This window comes from Mchenga conophoros, linkage group LG16 (genome assembly GCF_057382185.1).
Source record: "Mchenga conophoros isolate Kocher_MC1m ecotype Shallow Benthic linkage group LG16, M_conophoros_male_GT1.1, whole genome shotgun sequence".
Lineage (NCBI taxonomy): Eukaryota > Metazoa > Chordata > Actinopteri > Cichliformes > Cichlidae > Mchenga > Mchenga conophoros.
In genome coordinates this window covers 28291920-28311633 of record NC_140541.1, presented here as the reverse complement: position 1 = coordinate 28311633, position 19714 = coordinate 28291920, and the positions used below count along the sequence as shown (strand labels likewise).

Genomic DNA, 19714 nt, shown 5'->3' with positions numbered 1-19714 from the left:
AAAAATGCTTCACTGAGCAGAATGAAAAGCAAGTTAAAATATACAAAACTTGGAAAACTTACCAACACATGAACCATCAATCTCCTCATACCCAACACTACAGACACATCTTCCCAGGGGAACCAACCAGTCTCCATCAGCTCCACAGAACAGTTTGGGTGTGTCTCTTTCTTCAGCATGGTCAACACAGGCCCCCCTCACTTCCACCAGTGAAGAAGAGTCCACGCGGGGCACTGTGTCTGGAAATGAGGCCAGGTTCCTCAGTGTAAATGGACATTTCTTATAGTAAACCCTCACAGACACTAATGCAATGCAAGCGCCAATGTCCTGGAAAGCCAGATAAAAGCCTTTCCTGTTTATGGGTCCCACCTCCCGCACCTCCGTATTGAGCTTGAGGATCCGATCTCCAAGATCCATCTGAGTAAAGCTCTCATCAGCAGCAATGGTGTCAATCTTGGTGTACTGCGCAGGCCTGAACTTGACACCGTGTGCCTCATCTGTCTCATGATAGAATAGATTGAAGGTCTCCTTGCAGGTGCCAGACACCCAAGGGATTGAGTTACAGTCGCGCAAGGTGAAGCGGAGCTCCACGTAGACCTTCTGGGCTGCCTGTCGTGAAATCCAGTTGGAGCGAAGCCAGTTGTTTTGGTTGGGCTCCATCACATTGCAAACCTGGAAAGTATGGATGGGTCGGTTGTGCTCGTCCATCTCTGTGATTGCATCCCACTAAAGGAAAAATAATAAGAGTGTAGAGGGTCGGGGAGAGAGGAGGAAAGAATGGGGTAAAAATGAGGGAAGAAAAAGAAAGAGTTAGTATTAATTCAAGATCTGCTAGCAGGCCTCACAGGTCATAGCATTCCATACAAAACATGGACAAAATTAACAACATAGTTGCGCAATATTAATTTAGTCCCAAGTGTGGCACTGAAGGAAAACTGTGTGGTCATTTCAAATCCCAAGATTGATGCTATACAGAGCACAGACGCAATCTGGAAGTTATAATAGCTTCCTGCTTCTTTCTGCTTCTTTATGAGACACTTTGTTTATATTAGACTGTATTCAAACCAAATTTGGACAGTAACACATTTAGTTCCTTCAGTGGGCTGGTTTCAGTCATTATGCAAATGTACTGTTTATAAGATTGGGGAAACCTGCAGTCAGCTGAGACTGAAGAAGTCACTTGAATGAGTGACGAAACGTTTCTCCCACAAAACGCTACGTCCAGATGAACAGAATCAACTTTTGGAGAACACATGTAGTTGTTCAGATATTCTTCTCTGGATTAAGGTTAAAGAGAGTGCCAGCAAGACCATCTCAGTCCATACCACATTCAAGTAAAAAAATAAATAAATCATTAACAAACTAACAATCTGTTTTCCTCATATTCCTAGAGGTAGGTTTTTTCCTGGTATGATGTCGAGCTCCAGCTGCCTAGTCATCAGCTCTGCAACTCCCAGGTCACATGATTAGGGAGCATTGCAGCTTTGCAGGGTCATTAGGTTACCTGTCCCCATGTTGATGGGAAAGAAGTTAATGGGGGGTTTTAGCCTCCTGGTTCTGCAGCGCTCTCAGATTTTATTAGAGTGGGGACTGGCTACATGGGCGACCCCAAAACCACACAACATCGACCTCAAAGAATCAAATTACCTGCCTGGGAAAAAAGGGCTCTCAAATCAGTTCGCTTACAATGCAGCGTCAGACTCTCCACGAGCTGCAGAGTTTGCCCTTGTGTGTGTGTTTGTGTATGTTTGTGTGTATGAGGTTTATATTTAGACTCATATTTACGCCACTTACCTCATAGGTTTTACTGTATATGACGATATATGGGATCTATTTTTACCCATCACTGCTGCTGCTACTGTTCCCATTACTTTGCATACATTTTCCTAGATGAAACACTTATGCATGCATACATAATTTTCAGGCATCGAAAGCTCAATTCGGTCACTGTGACTTCTCCAATGAACCTTGCTTGTGCATTGCAGTATGCACAGCTGTCTACTTCTTTGAGTCAAACACTAAAATCAACACTGTTTTCAGAGATGTGAGAAATATGCTCGAAGGTATGGAAGACCATGTATAAAGCTTTTAATTACCAACACATTAACATAAGTAATTTGACTACATCAAACATACACACATTTCATGTTCCCTTTCTTGGGTCTGGGGGGAGAGATGCCTGTTCTAAACGAGGGCTGGAAAATAGCTCGTTTATAGGCAAACAAAATCCGGAGGGTTGAGATAGCGCTGGTGGTTAATTTACCAATACTATTTGCCTGATAAGCTTGCACATTTAATAAGCTGTTTTTTCACTTAGATAAATATTACCTCTTGATGAGAGTAGTAATCAAAGCCTAATGTTTGCTCTCACATACTCATTATCCTTTTTAATAACATGTTCTAATTCAATCATCCAAAGACAGCAGGTTTTAATCTGCTCTTCGCTCAAGGTGTAAACGTAGCATTACAGTCAAACAAATTGAGTTTGATTAAATGTGATGTTGCCATCAAAAGTACACACTAAATCCAGCTGGACAACGCGTTTCTGTTGGGGCAAGGCATAAAGATAAAAAAAAAAAACCAAAACAAAAAAACAGAACATGAAATACTTAAAATATTGGCATGAAAATATTTCCATGAAGAAGCTGAAATGAGAAAAAAAAATCAAAATATAAACAGAAAGAAATAACTTTGAAAGAAAAATATGGAAAAATGCAGAAATAATAACAACTGACTAGGAAAACAGACTAACAGATAAAAAACGAGAAAACATGGATCATTAGCTTCCATATATACAAAATGTAAGTAGACATATGGAGTTTACTCTTTGTTAAGTCCATATGGATTCACTGGGATTCCAAAGCTTTCAGATATGATTTCAGAACCGTCCTTTGTGATAAAATCTATGCCATGGCTCCAGACAGAGAAAAGCCTCTTAATGACTCCTTTGGGATAATCAACAAACGGAGCACCAAAGGACTATGGAAATGGACATGGAAACTGTTTTCTTTCCTAATACCCACATTTTTTCCCCAATGCTAGGTGACTGCATCACATTATTCTCCCCTTGAAGAGAGGAAATATTTAATCAGTTACTTTTTGTTGTCTGTCTAACATTACTGTCAAATTTTGTGTGATAGTAGAAACTAATAACAACTCGAGCTGATTAAATTTTGGTGAAAATTGGGTCAAGGTCAGAGTCACAACAAATTTCAAAATCAGTGAAAAAGCTTACCCACATTTTTTATGAATCATTTTTAAATTTCACAACAATATACTACTCATTTGAACTTCATCATCATTGTTAGGTCTCAGGGACAACCTTCACCTTAAAAAACCTCGACAAAAAACGCATCGAGTGATATCATATGAAAGGGCATGGGGAGAGCTGTACAACACACTTTTGGTTTCTTCAATACAATACCCAAACGACATAACAATGACCAATGATGCCATAACAGGCTGATGTCATTGTATTGCAATAAAACATCATTAAAACACTAAAGTTTTTGTATAGTCCTTGTCTTTCTGGGGAATTACACTCCCTGAGTGCTCTTGTAAGAATGCACACTTGATACTGACGGCAAGCATCTTTCTGATTCAAGGTCTAGTGATTTAAGATATTATGCAAACCATTCTTACAGTTTTCTTTCTTTCTTTCTTTCTTTCTTTCTTTCTTTCTTTCTTTTGCCACTGAATCAAGTACAGATCATGATGAGTTTGCTCATTTACCACTGGTTGTTGGAATTTCTGAAATCTTCTGTTGGGATGTCAGCTAATGGTGTACTTGCACTGGTCACAGCTGGCCCTGTACGTGCTAGCATGCACTAACACTGTGTCTAAGAATCAGACTGCTGAGATAAACTGTGAGTATGCTCCAGTTTGTCTCAACATTTAAACTGTTTTTCATGCTGCCCTCTCTTTCATGCACACTTTTAAAAATCACCTTTTTTTTTGTAGAACATAATAAGGCTAATATATGATGGTTTTAAAGTGGTAAAACACTGTCCTGTATTATGTCTCACAAATCCTGACAATTATTTAACAGTGATTTTCATGGAGCCATCTGTTACTAAGGAAGTGCTGAAGTTCCATTTCTGAGTAGATGTATACTAGGATTCTGCCACATTATATACATTTTAACATAATAAAAATCACGTTATATTGTGATATCATTGCTACAGCAATCCATGCGTTTTCGTTTCTTAAAGACAAAGGACACAGACGAGACAACAAGACAAACCCTGGCAAACCCTGACATCAAGAGCCATGTGTCAGCCTATGATAATTTCTTCATTCATGAGCTCCTCAAAGTAGTCCTCCCATCTCCTCAACGCACTCTCTTAATTAGTGCATTGCCATCTCTACCCTTACCCTAATGCACTGTGCATCCTTTCCAGCTCAATCTCTCTGCCTAGCCATGCCATAAAAGTCCTTTTCCTGCAATGTACAAGTGTCAATAAATGTTCAGTATCCTTTCTCTATATCAAACAAACTATACTTTGACAGTGTTTGAGGATGGTACAGATCATCCAGTGTGATTAAAACCCTATGCATAGTTTGAAAACGATAAAGAATCATCAACAAACATTTATGACTCTTTTTTTTAAACTTGCTGTCACTCATATTCAAGACTGATGCCCAGCTTACTCTGGTTCTTGCTCCAGCATTTAAAGTTGCTGATTCAATCATCCCTTCGGGTTCTTTCAATCTTATTTGACCACTTAGTCAGCTGTTGACCTGCAGTGGTGTCTGTAGGAAGAAATGTGCATCAGCACAGTTGAACAGTGGTAGGTGCTTTACCTTAGAGGAGCAACTGGAGAAACCCAAATTATACACGATAACGCTGTGTCCTAGTTTAAAGGGTTTACACGTTTGGGATTTTATGTGACTATACCAATGGCTTCTAGCTCAAACCTAAGAAAAACATGTAATTGTTATTTGGTAATTTGACACAATAATGTATTTGTCAGAATTACTAAAACTAATAAACACCTTCAGGCTTTGTAAAGTCTCATTTATGTTAAGGATAAGGATGACATTTGAAGTGGTGTTAAGTGAAGACCCATGTTAAGTGTTGAACAAGTCAGCGACCCATTAAATCTTAATGTATTATGTGTAAATACATGGCTTTAGTGACTGCTAAAAATGACAATTGAACAAGTTCTTTGTGTATGCTTGCACACACAGAGAGAGCAAGGTCAAACATAGCCCTCAGTCTCTCTGAGCAGGATATTTTTATAGCACACCAAGGCACTTCTTTCCTGATTGGACTCATGGTAACAGCTAATATTTCATAAAATATAAAATCCTTTCTATCAGACAGGATTTTTAATGGGGAATTATTGAACAAGAGACATGGGACCGAGGAAGAAAATAGAAAGCAGCAAAGAGAGGACAGACAAAGAGTTAAGAGTTACAAATGTGTGGTGTTCAGGAGATTTAAGAAAACTACTAGAGTTAGCGGCCATTGGAATGAGCCTGAATGGCAATGTAGATAAATCAAAGTGTCCAGTGACTGAAAGATTGAGGCAACGATATCAGAGCGATTCATCTCAGAGGGGCAAAACAATCCATTGTGATAGAAACGCACAGCTGTTGAAATCCCCAACTAAACACCATTCACAGCTGATCCACAAGACCTCCAAGACTTTGACATTTTGTCAGTTAACTGATAATGTCAAGCAGCTTTGTGGTGGCAGCACTTTAAAATAAGTCGCTAGAGATTTGCATTGTGAAGCTGGGAAGCAAAGCAATAACGTGTATTTCCTCTTAATTATTTCAAATTCCAGTGACAGCGTTGCCCCTTTGGGCCAAAGCCTGCAGTCCACTCACCACCTGCAATCCCCATCCACACTCCACTTTATTACTGCGTGTGCTGCTGGTTTGTAATCTCACTGTTGGATGACTTCTTTTTCAAAGTGCCAAACTTTAAGTCTTGGTTGGACACCTCACTACCTTGCCATCCAGCCCTAACATGCATAATTGAAAAATGGCCAGAAAATGTGGTTGATTGATTGCAGCCTGGGACCAAGGCCTTTACAGCCCATCTCTCTCACCCATGCAATCGAGCCAGTCATTTTACTGGCCACTCGCCTGGGGGTGAGCTCCTTTTATTAACACTGTGAAATCCAGAGCCCTATTGAGAGTTACACTTTTAACTACAGTGTCATAACCAGCTTGGCTCATCTTCACTTGAAATGAAATATTTAGTGATCCTAAACATTCCCACTACTCGGTTGGATTTGAGCCTGTAAAGAAAAAAAAATTAAAGACTATTTTAAAATCCAAAGTCCCACTGTGTGAATGATGTGTTATGACCAACTATAAAAGACTTAATAATTATAATACTGACATTGGGCAGGTTAAAGAGCAATGCTTTAATGAGAAGATTAACTTCCTTTTTAGATTTGGTTAAAAACATAGTGGAGTTTTCCAAAATACACTTAATATATGTAGAATCTAAGAAATACTTCCAATTTATTTTCCATATATTCTTTATCTCTCGTAAGCATAACACATATGGTGGAAAAACAGCAAGGCACTAAGGAGATTTTATTCAGAGCACTTAGGTGCTGCACATTTTGTAAGTGTGAACAAACCAAGTAGTGGGAGTTAAGTGGCCACTGGAGATAAAACTAGCAGCTCTTACACGAATACCATGAGATGGTGTCTGTGCATGTGTAGAATTGTAGAAATTTCCTAACAACATCAGATTCAGTCACACAAAAATGTACAGCCTCAACTCCAATGACATGGAACTTACCAAATGTAAGAATTCTTAAATATATTCTTGAAACATAAGAAGCATTTCAGTGACTAAATAATTAACGAATTAATAAATTCAGTCCAATCTATCATGCTAGGACGTTGCAGGGGGATCTAAAAGATTTCAGGGACAAATAACAAAAGTCATATGGGATCCAAACAAGACCCTGACATTAGAGAGAATACGCAGGTGTTCACCTGGGCCACAGGAGACTGTATCTGAATAAATATTCAAAATGTATAACTAAATGTCCTGTTGCCTTGCTCTTTCTACACAGAGAAAGCATTGAGTTTGCTGGTTGAATGCTGCCCACACACACAAACACGTACAAAAAAACGCACACTGTGTCAAAGGAGTTGGGAGCCGATGTTTCCAGTCTCCAAAGACTCCTCTGAATTACAGCAGAGATTGGCAAAAAATGGAAGTGAAAGAGAAAACTGGCCAACATATACACCTACAAGAAGTTATATTTAGTTCCATCATTTCTTCGACACATTTTCATTTCTTTTCTTGTCCAAACATCTCAATGCAAAGCTTTATAAGACACATGCATTACAGTAAGTAATTGTCTCTCTCCCTCGTGTTTCTCTCTGTCTTGTGAAAGAAACTTTTAAATCTGGCTTTTAATAAAAAAATTTTTTAGTTTACTTCCTTAAGAAATAAACAGTCACTTTACAGTGTATCCACTGATTATTTTTTCTTTAGGGACAAGAAGTGATCAGCTGTTTTGGCAGAAAAAAATCTAATTAAATTCCTATAACAGATTGTTTGGTGCTTTGTAAGAACCAGACTGTTTCTTGAGGTTTGCCGGTGTTTATTTGCAAATGCTGTGAAATTTAATAACATATAATGTTTCTCTTCCCTCTCCTTCCCTCTCTTAATGCCTTACATCTTAACAAATTACTTTGTGTTTCTCTTTCTGTTGTTTTGTTTCTTCTGTCGTCCGTGTCCTCTTTTATTCTCATGCACTCACCTCCTATGAATGTGTGTGTTCGTGTTTTGCCACTGTCACTTGGATTGAGAGATTTATATTTAATTGTAGAGCGTCCCTCTGCAATGGATGAAAAGACACCACCACCACCACCCACCACCTCCCACACACACACAGCAGTAATAGTTATTAGAGAGATGGATGAAAAGTCTTAGCTCACTAGGGAATATGATGGCAGATATTTGATGTTAAGAAAAAAGGCACAATAAGAAGAAAGTAAAACAACTAAAAAGGGAAAAAGTAAAAAACAACAGTACAAATTGTTATTTTCAGGCTATTTTTAACACGTGAAAATTAATAATTACTGGCTGAAGCTGCAAGATAAGTGAATAAACTTTTCTCCCCCTTCCTAGTTTAGTCATCATTTAGTCTCAGAAGCTACAGTTAGCATTTTTCTATATTGAAATCACCTCATTAGATCCAACAGCAGGTGAATTACTCACAAAATTATGCTTGCATAATATCTAAACATCTTTCCAAATTTATCTTGCACAAACAGAAAAACAAAATTGGTGTATAGCGTACCTGGGGGCTGCACTGCCCCACATTCAGACCACATCTTTGCACTTTTGTCTGTGTGTATGCATAAGGAGAGAAGTGTTTTTGTGTATGTGTTCACATAGTGTATCTCTATGTGTGTGCATTAGAAGTTGGTCTATAGAGGGCTCATTATGGACAAGTGCCCAAGCTTAATTTGAGAGATTCCGTCAATAGCTGGCAACCTCAGTGGGCCATTGTACTCAACTGTGTGTCAACAAGAAAATCAATACTTTGATTGGAGAATTATGGAAACTGATTTTCACTGTGTGCTTTAAAACTTCCAATTAAATTACTGATTGTGTGCCAACAAGGAATACTGGCAATACGTGCCACTGAACAAAAAACTGCTTAACAACACTGGACATGTCATAAAATCTTTTATATTGACACTGTAGAGGAAATGAAGGAGCTGTGCTATTTTCCATGTGACTTCCTAGTGGTGCAACTATTTATCATACCTACATAGTCAATAGTAATAATGTTAAGTGTGCATCATGACTGTTCTCATTTCCCTGTTAACTTCTTGTCAATGATTTTCAGATATGCAGTGGGAGCTCAAACCTTATAAGACATTACTTGGCAAATGTGCGTGTAGGAATGGAACTCACTCAAGAAAATTAAATGGTCTTTAACCTTCCAGCTCATCAACAGGATGTTCATGAGGTGTCCAATTGTACCCATGTAAGAACACCATATGTAATTGATTGATAAATTCACTATAAGCAAGTGGACATACTGTGGTTTCCTTCTGCGTCCTTTACCCAGGTAATACCCTTGTCTCACTTAAACAGACTGTTTCCAGTAATGAAAATCAATCTGAAGGGGACTAACTCCTTTTGCGTGTTGTGTGAGAACAACTTAGGACAGTGTTTAATGTTGATTCTTCTGACATTCATGTGAGAAAACAGATTTTCTGTGTAAAGTATAAATCGTATGATCGTACAATGTACATAAAAAATCAAAAACAAAACACAGAATTGTACTAATACTATTATTTACTAACAGATATTTTCAGGGATCTCGTGTCATTTTGTTGTTGTCACATCTAAAGTGACAACAGCCTGTTTTCATTTTACAATAAGGCACCATTCATTTGGACTGGTTCACTGTGTGAGTGGCAATAAACTGAACAACCACTGTTCAGATTGCGGATAAGAATTTGTATAAAGTAAGGTGTTTTCCCCAAAACCCACTTGTAGTAATGGATAAATGACTATAAGAAAGAAATCCAACATCCACCCTATCAAACACCTTGGCAATAAAATATCTTCTATAGAGATGCGCAGTCTGATGAGGGCATCAGATATTAGTTGGATGCAGGCTTAAACAGCTGGACCGGTTATCTGGGACATTTTTGTGACTCGACAGGATCGGTCTATTTAATCCCACGTTATTCTTTGTTCTATTTGCAGCATTTTGTGACTTTACTGACAGCTATCTCTGTGCTCTGCTTGTCAGCTTTTCTCTCTTTATTTCATTCGTTATATTAGACTCAGCAGTTGTTGATAAACTTTTATGTTAGCTTTTACGGGAGGTTAACAAGTTGCTGAAAACTTAATTAGTATTATCTTCGCCTAATCTGCACCGCCAGGAAAAAGAGGACTCTCAGAAAAACAAATGACAGCAAAGCACGGCAGAGATTTTCACGCTGAACTGAGATGACACAAATTCGAATAAACTAATTTGCTTTTTCTTTGTCACAGTATTACTGAATATTTTTGTATTACATAGCACTTGTATTCATTTCAATATGTATTTATTTGTTATATTTTCTCCCCCTCCTGATGATGTAAGACTCCTCTAACAAGACTGAGCTGTCATGTTTTCAAATTTCAACATAGGAAAGAGGCTTTTATTTTTTTTCTCTTCCTCGAAGGGTGCTTTCACCCCGAAGCATCATGGCTGTCTCATACAAAGACCAAATGGGATTGCCATTTTCATGAGATCATTTCAGCGGGTTGTAGAGGCCAGTGCTCAGAAAGGCAGAAAACCAGCCATCATCCTTGATTACAACACCAACAAAGCAGGTGTGGATGAGAGGAGAGAAGACCAGCCTGCTGGTCTCTTGTCATATAGCACAACATAATAGATATCACTACCTAGAATGTCAATTTGATATGTAGGGAGCTAAACTCTGAACCTAAAACTAGAGGACATGCCAGAGCTACTGGAGACTGCTCGCATGGAAGGAGCAAAAGAAGGACGGAGATTCTACTTCTTTCATATAAGTAAATATAAATATCTCTTAAATCAATATAAATATAAATAAATACATATAAGGAAATATAATATGTCATATAGAAGCATATAGTGTAATAATTTCAAATGTGGTTTAGCTCAATTATTTTTAGTAACTCAGTTTGCAAACAGATCCTAACATTGTTACCAATAGTTCTGTTCCCCCACAAAATATAATGAAATCTGCCCCCAAAATATGAGTCACCTGCTGCAGTGACCCCATCTGCTGATACGTACCCTGCCTTCTGTATGATTGAAACCACTGATTCATAAGTTAGACGTATTTTTGATCAAGTTCTTCTTAGATATCTGTTTGACAGTGTTTTTTTAGTGAGTGATTAATCAGTTAAACCGAGAAAGGCCAACATTACTCTTCCACACAATCTCTCTCAAACACAGTATCCCGTTGCCTGTCAACCACATGCACCTAAATCAATAGGAGCAATAGAACAGCGGTGAGCAAATGAAATCCAAAGACCCCATGCTCCTTTCATTCTTGCATCCATCACAGTGGAAGGGTAGTGAGAAGGGTGGAACCAGTGCTCCGCAATCTGTCATCCCTGTTGTGCTCTCACAAAAAGGCATGGTGTTGGTCATGTCCTGAGTGATCCAAGTCGAAGACAGAAAGTAAAGACAGAGTTCAAACTGTGTAACATCTGGAAGACTGCTGATGTTGGGTTAATGCATGAAAGTCATGTCTAGTTACTCTGTCTTGTGATATTTTTTTAAAGACAATGGATTACACCTAAGTGTACGGTAGTTCAATGCAGTCTTGCACACATAGGTTGTATAATAGTCACGACCTCTAACCTATTGATTCATGTTTCTGAACATGTACAGTTATACAGGGTTTTTTTCCGAGCTCATTTTTTTAGCAGACAGGTGTCATATGTAGCGAATTGTACCCATGTATACAAAATGAAAGGCCAAAACAAAAACACATTTGGAGGTTGAAGGGATTTGGTAGTGAAGCGAATCATCTCATAGCTAACACAAATCCAAAAACAGTTAATGCAACACATTTGTTAAATTCCTGGATTTGTTTAATTAACCAGTGTGTTGGTGTAAAGATGCAAAATTACAAAGAAAAAAACAAACAAAAAATCTGTCATTTTTCAATTTGGTTTTGGTGAATATAGGCTAACTCTTAGACTATTTACACTTTTTAAAATGGGCACAGCTCCACTTTAACAACCTTCTCTGGACAAGTAATAAAAAGTAAAGAGAAAAAAGAAGACGCTTCAGCAAACTGAGTAAACCATCTCAACACAGTCAGACCAAGGCAAACAAAACCGCCCGCTTCTTAAATTGCACCACCAGGGTTATTACACTTTTTGCCCTTTGTGTCACTGTGAACGATCTTTTCACAGTATGCTTATACACACTTTGGGCTTTGAGGTAAACAACACAATGCTATGTTAGGGCACTGCAGGCACTAGAGAAAGAAGAGATAGCAGTTTCAAATTTCTACGTGTATTAAAACTGCCAGTGTCTGAAATATTACACACAAGGTAAGACAAGAGGGGAGAGAGAAACTGAAAGACCGAAGAGAAAGAGCAGTTACACTGTATATGGTAACTACACCACAAACCAGATCAATAAGTAAACTCACTATAAGGTTTAATTGATTTCCACATAATACAACTCTAAAAATGAGTGTGGCTTGTAAATTCATATGTGTATGCCATTAGAAAGAAATTACAGTGGCTGGTTGTGGTTGTCATTTTTATAATGGAAATTGTGTCATTTAATGTGAAATTGAAAAGATGAAACGGCTGCCAAAGCTGCATGCTTATATGTTCAATATATATGACTCTCCCACTACCTTATGTCTTTATTTCTAACTGTTATTATAGCACCTATTACAGCTCCTATTATGGCTCTTGAAGGTCGTAATCTAACATGTAATCTAACAGCTATAAGTTACTCTTTCAGCTGTTTGATTACAAATATTAAGGATGAAAAGCTCTATCTGTACTCTTTTATTTGATGAGAAAAAAACACATTTGTATTTTACCACGCTGGATTTCTTCAAGTCCAGAGTCAAAGCGAGTCACCGCAGTCCTTTAAGAAAGAAGAGCTCTGAATCAAACACTGTGCTGAAGTGTCCTCGAGAAAGGTAACATTTTGGAGGTCTTGGTGTGCTGCTAAATGGGGCCTCTGAACTCCCATTTGAGACATGTAGTGCTTCACTTCAGAGCTACAGTGGAGATGCTGGCTTTTAAATTTTGTCACGTCTTCAGCAGGATCTGCAATATTTTCTTAAAAACTCACATTTACTTTTAAATAGCTTTAAAATGGAAATAATCAAAAGGACTTCCTCCTTTGATGCAACAGGAAAAAAAATCTTGTTTTAAACATGGCTTTTAAATTAAGTATATCCAGCACATGCAATTTCATGTTTAAGTAGATACTAGTGCTATGAAATTATTTATGTTTTCATAATATACTGAAGCCTAATGGCTACATGTTGTAGTGGTTAACACATTGCACATTAAAGATCCCTGGTTTGAGACTGGGAGGAGATGCAAACCCAGCCTCAGACGGTTACAAGTTAGTGTACTCTTTGTACCAGTCCACAGGCAGGATAAATGGAAGGCTGCACCTGGAAAAACATCTATAAACTGCACTGCATCTAAATATGTTGATCCATTTGCTGTGTGGGAAATAAGGGAAGAGCCAAAAGTATCTTCTAATGTACTGGAGCCTATTCATAATTAAATGATGTCTTTCACTCAGCTTTCATCTTCAGATGCTTCCACATCTAACAAACTATGAGAGTTCATAGTTATTATAACATATTTCACTGTGTGTTTAGTCATCAAAACCCACATCCTGGTAAAACCCTACCTAACTGCAGGATCAACACTGGTTAAGGGTATGAACCATTCCTCCTTTCAGCCCCTTATTCTCTATCTCATTTGCCTAAGCGGTGATATGTCACTCCCCTCCACACATGCTGATTGTGTCTCATCTCAGCTGACACAGACCAGAGACCTTTATTTTTTCTTCCTCAACAGCCCAGACAAACTATGCGTGGGAAAACGGGGGAGAAAGAGCTTGTCGTTTTACATATCTATTTTTGCCAGAGAGGCAGACAAGCAGCCTGGAATGTCAATGTGCGGCTCAGCAGCCTCTGACTGATGTGAGATCACAGTGATGGCTGCACACAGTGGTACAACGAACACACACATACAGACTTTGTCAGTGGGTGAGGTAGCAGGGTGCAACCATAGACAGCTTAGATAAGAGCGGGTCACCCAGATAGAGGAGAGCATGCTGTACAGATACACAAATATTGTCGACATAGAACGTACATTCAAGCTCATGCTTCTGTTATAGTTTACACAAAAGTATAGCCCTCACAAAAAGGTACTGACTTTAAGGGTCTCAAATAAATAAAAAAATAAGATGCAATTCCTAGATCGCATGCCTTAATGAAATGTATATACCTTTAAAAAAAGTTTTTTAAGGACTATTTATAGACCACCACTCCACCGACGAGTGAGAAGCAAGGACCTAACTGGTGTCAATAACAGCCAAACACTGAAGTAGCTGATAAAGACAAGTTTGGCATTTCAATCTGTAGAAAAGGTCACCGCTATCTCATTTCTTTCTTATCTCTTTCTCCCAGTCTCAGTTCAATTAAATTCAAATCTGCTTTATTGGTTTGACACAAGAACAGTGTGATGCAGAAACAGAATTGTATTGATTGAGGTATAGTAATATTATGCTGACATGATGTACTGATGATGGATGTAAGATGAAATGAAAAAACAAAGTCAATAAAATGTGATGGTTATAGCACAAAGGATGGACATTGTACATAGCAACAGTTTACAGTGAAGGTTAAGGCCTCAGCTTTTTATAGGCCATTGTAATAATACTAATACTGCTATTAGTAACTCTTAAAAATCAATACCTCAGAGTGTACCTAAAGGCAGCATTCTTACAAGATGTCCAGAAATAATTAAACAGACGCAATAACTCGACTGCTAGACTAAAACAATAAATATTTATTGAAATACAGTGTTTCATTTAGTTAATTGTAATATCCTCTCTCTGCAGACAAACTGGATGAAACACAGACGAACACCCCCACAACACATTGCCTCTTTCCTGTTTACACAGTCTGCTGGTCATTGTTAAGAGGAGGCTGTCAGAGAGACACAGAGAGCGGGGAGAGTATAGAGAGGTAGAGAGAGAATAAAGAAAGGAGAGAAAGATATCAAGAGAATGGGTAGGGGGAAGATGAACAATAGCAGGTTCACAGGACAGTAAGATAGAGCAGACGGGTAGGGAAAAAGAGGAAGTGAATGCTGGGCTACATGCACCAGTGTGTGAGGATGCTCTACTAATTTAAATAAGTGTTGTAATAGTTGAAAGCCAAGTTGTCCCTAATAAGAAAAGGAAAATGCTGACAGTATTAGGAGAGGGATGTTTTGATTAAATTTAATGGTGCATTTACACCAAACAAAAAAGAGTTTTACATGCAAACATACAATTACAAAAATTTGCACAAGATGCAGATTTGCATCTGCATGAACTGAACCGAACACTAACTGAGGCATTTTGGGGGCAGCTGGAGTAAAACAGGTAATTACATAAGTATTTGGACACTTACAGAATTTTTCTGGTAAATACCATAAGCTCTGTGTTTTTTTGCCATCTCTTATCTGGCCTTACTGTTTTTGCATGTAACCAGGGGTTTGCACTTTGCTGTAAACCCTCTCTATTAAATTGCGTGAAGACCTCTTTGATGAAGACTATGAAAGCGTTCTTTACTTGTCTAAGACAAATAAAATTATAATCCACTTTAGTTATACTCTGTGGTGTTTCAGGCCTTTTGGTGTTGCTTCGCCCAGCAGTGCATTTAATCTTTCTGTGAATGTACCAGATTGTTGATTTGGCCATTCCAGAATTTTTTTTACTGTTGCTCTGATTGATTTTTCAGTCCAATAGCTTCCTTCACTTACACCAACATCGCACCTAGAGTAGGGCTGAACGATTATGGAAAATAATCTAATTGCGATTTTTTGCCCCAATATTGCGATTGCGATGCGATATGCGATTATTTTTTAAGGTATTTGTCTTCTGTATTATTAAACAAAGACAAGCAATACATCATATAGTATGGCCAATACTATATTACATTAATTTTAAACTGTTCTTTCCTGGAAGACAGACCTCTGTTATGATGACATGAGGTGATGCATGAATTGATGACTGACATTTTTATTTAACTTCTTCAATCACAACAGTATATTTGAACATACACAATAGTTTATTTTTAGCTTACAAACATCTGAGCATAAAGTGCTGACAAGGAACCCTGGTGTAAACATTAAAATGAAAGTCAGTACAATGTGCAGATTGCAGAAATATACATAAAAAAAATCAGTGGCTTTACCACACTCAGTTTTTCGACATCTGTGAACTACTAGACAGTCATTCAATTAAAAAATAATATTAAATAAATAAAACTAATAAATAAAAAATACACACATCTTACTGATCTCTGCAGTCAGTAACATTACACATAAAGTGCAAACATAATAGCAATTGTATAAACACACACACACACGCCTTTAAAGTTTAAAGGCGTGAAATTGGACGGTCTAGCCTTCTGAATCAGAAGGCTAGTTCTGATTAGCGTCACCGCTTTCTCGGTGGAGTTTAATAAACTCGGCCGTCTGCTTCTTGCTATCTAAAATATAACCAGACACTGGTGTAAATTCTCGACTGTCTCATACTTCTGTTTAATAAGTTTTCTGTTTGACGTTTAGTCAGCTGTGTGAAAACCAAGGAGGAACCCACCCGGGGGATTAATAAAGTTTTATTTTATCTAATCTAATAACTTTAATCTCAGCCAAACCGATTTACTCACGAACAAACAAAACACTGAAAAAAGCCCAACAATAACATTTTTAGGTTGTCTAAGTGACTTATATATTACGTTTAACCCGAGCAGCGAAACTCCGCGGTGATCTGAAAATGATGTGCCGGGAGTTGTGCCGTTCTCGGCCGCATCAGTAACCCTCGAGCTCCCGGCTAGCTGTCGAGCTGGTGGGTAGCAGACGCCTCTGAAAACGTCGAAGCACTTTTGCAAATATGGGATATCTTGATAAACCGAGCAGATATTTGATGTTTACACAACTACTTTCTCGCCTGAAAATATGTTAAAAGTTTATTTTGTGACCCAGAAAGATTAGTATGAGTAATTTTAAAACTTAGTAGCGGCCGCCATTGCTGGAAACTGGAGTTTGGCTGGGCCGCGCTATGAATTCTGGGATATGGTAGTAATTTGGACAGCCTTCGGCGCGTCGCTGTGACGTAATCGGTCTACAAATGCGGCCTCAGGAGGATGCAGCCCATGAATTGTATAATATAATCGCAGTATAATCGCAGCCTTTGCGGTTAGAAAATTGCACTTGATCATGTCGCGATATTATCGCAAATGCGATATATCGTTCAGCCCTAACCTAGAGTGAACTTGCTATGCACGTTCAACACTTGGAGTTAACGCCACATATTTTATCTAATTAATTAGTTATCTAATTATAAGTGAACAGGCCTTGCCTGGGCATAAAACTGCAGAACTCCTCTGTATATCTGGTGTGAATGCACCAAAGAGAAAGCAGCTAGGATTACTTAAGAATTAGGTATGTAAGAACGAAAAACCCATACTTATCAACTATGTCCAACACATAAAATTAATTCTTTAGAGACTGTAGATTATGATAATTATGTTCATATTTTTTGTGTTTTTAGATGAAAATATTAAAAAAGATAAATGAATAAAAACATTATCTTAAGCAGTATTTCCCCACCAGGTAAAAGTTTTCTGTTTAGGAAATAATTCTTCAAACTATTTAAAAGCATAAAATGTGACACTAATATGCCACAGAGTTAGTTTTAGGGTTACACTAAACAGAAGGACCAGTAGAAGAACTTGAGTGGGAAATAGTAGAGATACAGTACCTATGCAAAAGGCTGCGTCAAATTACAACAGTTTAAAAAACACTTGATTTTAATCAATCAGCACCCAACTTTGGGAATTGCCAAGAAAAAAAAACCACTCATGCAGTCATGACTGCTATTTCAAGTTCTAGTTTAATGGCCAAAAATTAATTGTTGGTCAATGTGATGTGCTACTTGAATACAGAATAATAAATCAGTCAAATTAACTTGAAGGGCAGGGTGTGGGTTGTTGAGAGCTGTATCTAAGCAGCACTGAGAAATAGACCAGTGCATCACAGAGCTGACAGATATGGAATTACTGCAGACTGGGCCTTTGTTGCCTCCTTATAACTAATGTTTGGCTCTCTGTAGCATCTCTTGAATTGGTCTGCATGCATTGATCCAAAGAAACCATAGCTCTAAAGCTGGGTACTATATATGAGATATATGAGACAATTAGAGACTATATATGGTCGTCAAAGTTTTTGTAAGATAAAATTAAAAGTAAAAAAATAGCTTATTAGAACATAATTTGGGCATAAAATGGACAACATGTTAAAGGATTACCCAAATGCCCACTATGATATTTCCAGAAGACTATTACGTTTGCCTTGGGTTTCAGTTTGGCATGATGCAATCTCTCTCCCACGTCTACCTGTCTTTCTGGTAACAGTAAGAGACATCTTTCTCTGGCAAAGCCATCTGACTCCAGTCTGTAAGGCTTAAACAAGCTTGACTGGAAATAAGTGCAGGCTATACGGGATTGTCTGGGCAGCTCGATCAATTAGGACAGAGAGAGCAGCAGAGAGACACAGAGAAAGCAAGTGGTGGGGTATGGCTTTCAGCAACCTTTAGAATTTGTATAAAATGTTAAGTGCATTTTAGAGCGCTTGCCAGCCTAAACATCCATCTACAATGAAACCATATCCCTCTAACAGGAACCATCCTCTGACCCCAAACGACCCCCATCAACCTCCTCATGCACAATCGAACATCTAGATTGAAGTTAGACCAGAGAGATGAGAAGAACACAAGATGTTTCTCGCTCTCACTTATCTTTCTGTGTTTCTAAAAGAGAAGAATGGACAAACTCTGGAGCTCCAGGGGTTGAATCTTTACCAAGTGACCTCATCTTTCTTCCATTACAGCTCTAACTCAGTTAATGAAAGAGAAAACTGAACAATCTGCAAACTTTTGAATTATTGCATAACGTTTTCTGCTTCAAAACTGCCTGGAGAGCTAACTTATTAAGTTAGAAATTCATGCAATTTTTAGGAGTAACAGCCATATCAGTTTGGTTATCTGTATACACTCTACATTATAGGATCATTCAGGCCGTTTTATTGATTCTAATAGCTTTGGTAACATCAGTTCAATAATGCTAAAGAACAATTACATGCAGTTTTTGACAGTGATTCACTTTTTATTTAGATGCTTTGCTTAGTTTATGTTTGCGTGTGATGTTTTGGAGACAAAAATATTGGATTTAGGGATTGTGCCATTATCGAAAATTTACTTTAAAATGATACAGATGGAGAAAGAGAAGTGGTTTTGTTCTGCACTTGTGTGCCCCAGGACTTCTACCAACAAAAGAAGCAAAAGAACTCGTGTACATCCATACCAAAATAATGTTAAGAGAAAAAGAAATTTAAAAAAGCTCATTTTATGAAGGTATTACCTTTCTCTGTATGTTGTAAATACAAAACAATCCAGAGCTTTTCCTTTGACCTTAGAAGGTCACCAAGCACAACCAGTCTGTTGCAAATTACCAATAAACAAACTTTACTACAAAAGTGAACAAAGCTTTTTGTGTGTGAAACAGTGTCACAGGTCATCTTTCAAATAGAACTCTTTAGTAAATTCATTTGTAGACTTTATTTCCAGACCCATGTATTTGCAGTAGTATCACCATAAACACCCAATACTTCTCCATTTATGTCACTAGGGGTCTCTGTATATATGTGATTCTGGAAAATATGCAAAACAAATCTGTTATCTATATGAAATCAAACATATCTTATTATATATGAAATTTTTTACTGTGAAATCAGCATCCTTAAGGTCTCTCTGGTTGACATTTTCAGCAATGTATGTATGCTTTCCTCATGTCCACAATTCTGCAGACAGTACAGACATTTTGAGCAACCCTTTTCAAAACTGTATATTTGGCTAGAAAAAATGAGAAATAGGTGAAAGTGAAATATTTACAAACATAA

The 19714-nt window shown here is 37.8% G+C and overlaps 1 protein-coding gene across 1 annotated transcript in view; it reads right to left on the bottom strand.

Moving 5' to 3' along the window:
• The window catches only part of LOC146556987 (ephrin type-A receptor 6-like), a 180792-nt gene that overhangs the window by 137208 nt on the left and 23870 nt on the right, over window positions 1-19714 (bottom strand). The window contains exon 3 of the mRNA XM_085250694.1: window positions 63-726. Within this exon, the coding sequence (XP_085106820.1) occupies window positions 63-726 (664 nt within the window). The remainder of the gene's footprint in view (window positions 1-62; window positions 727-19714) is intronic.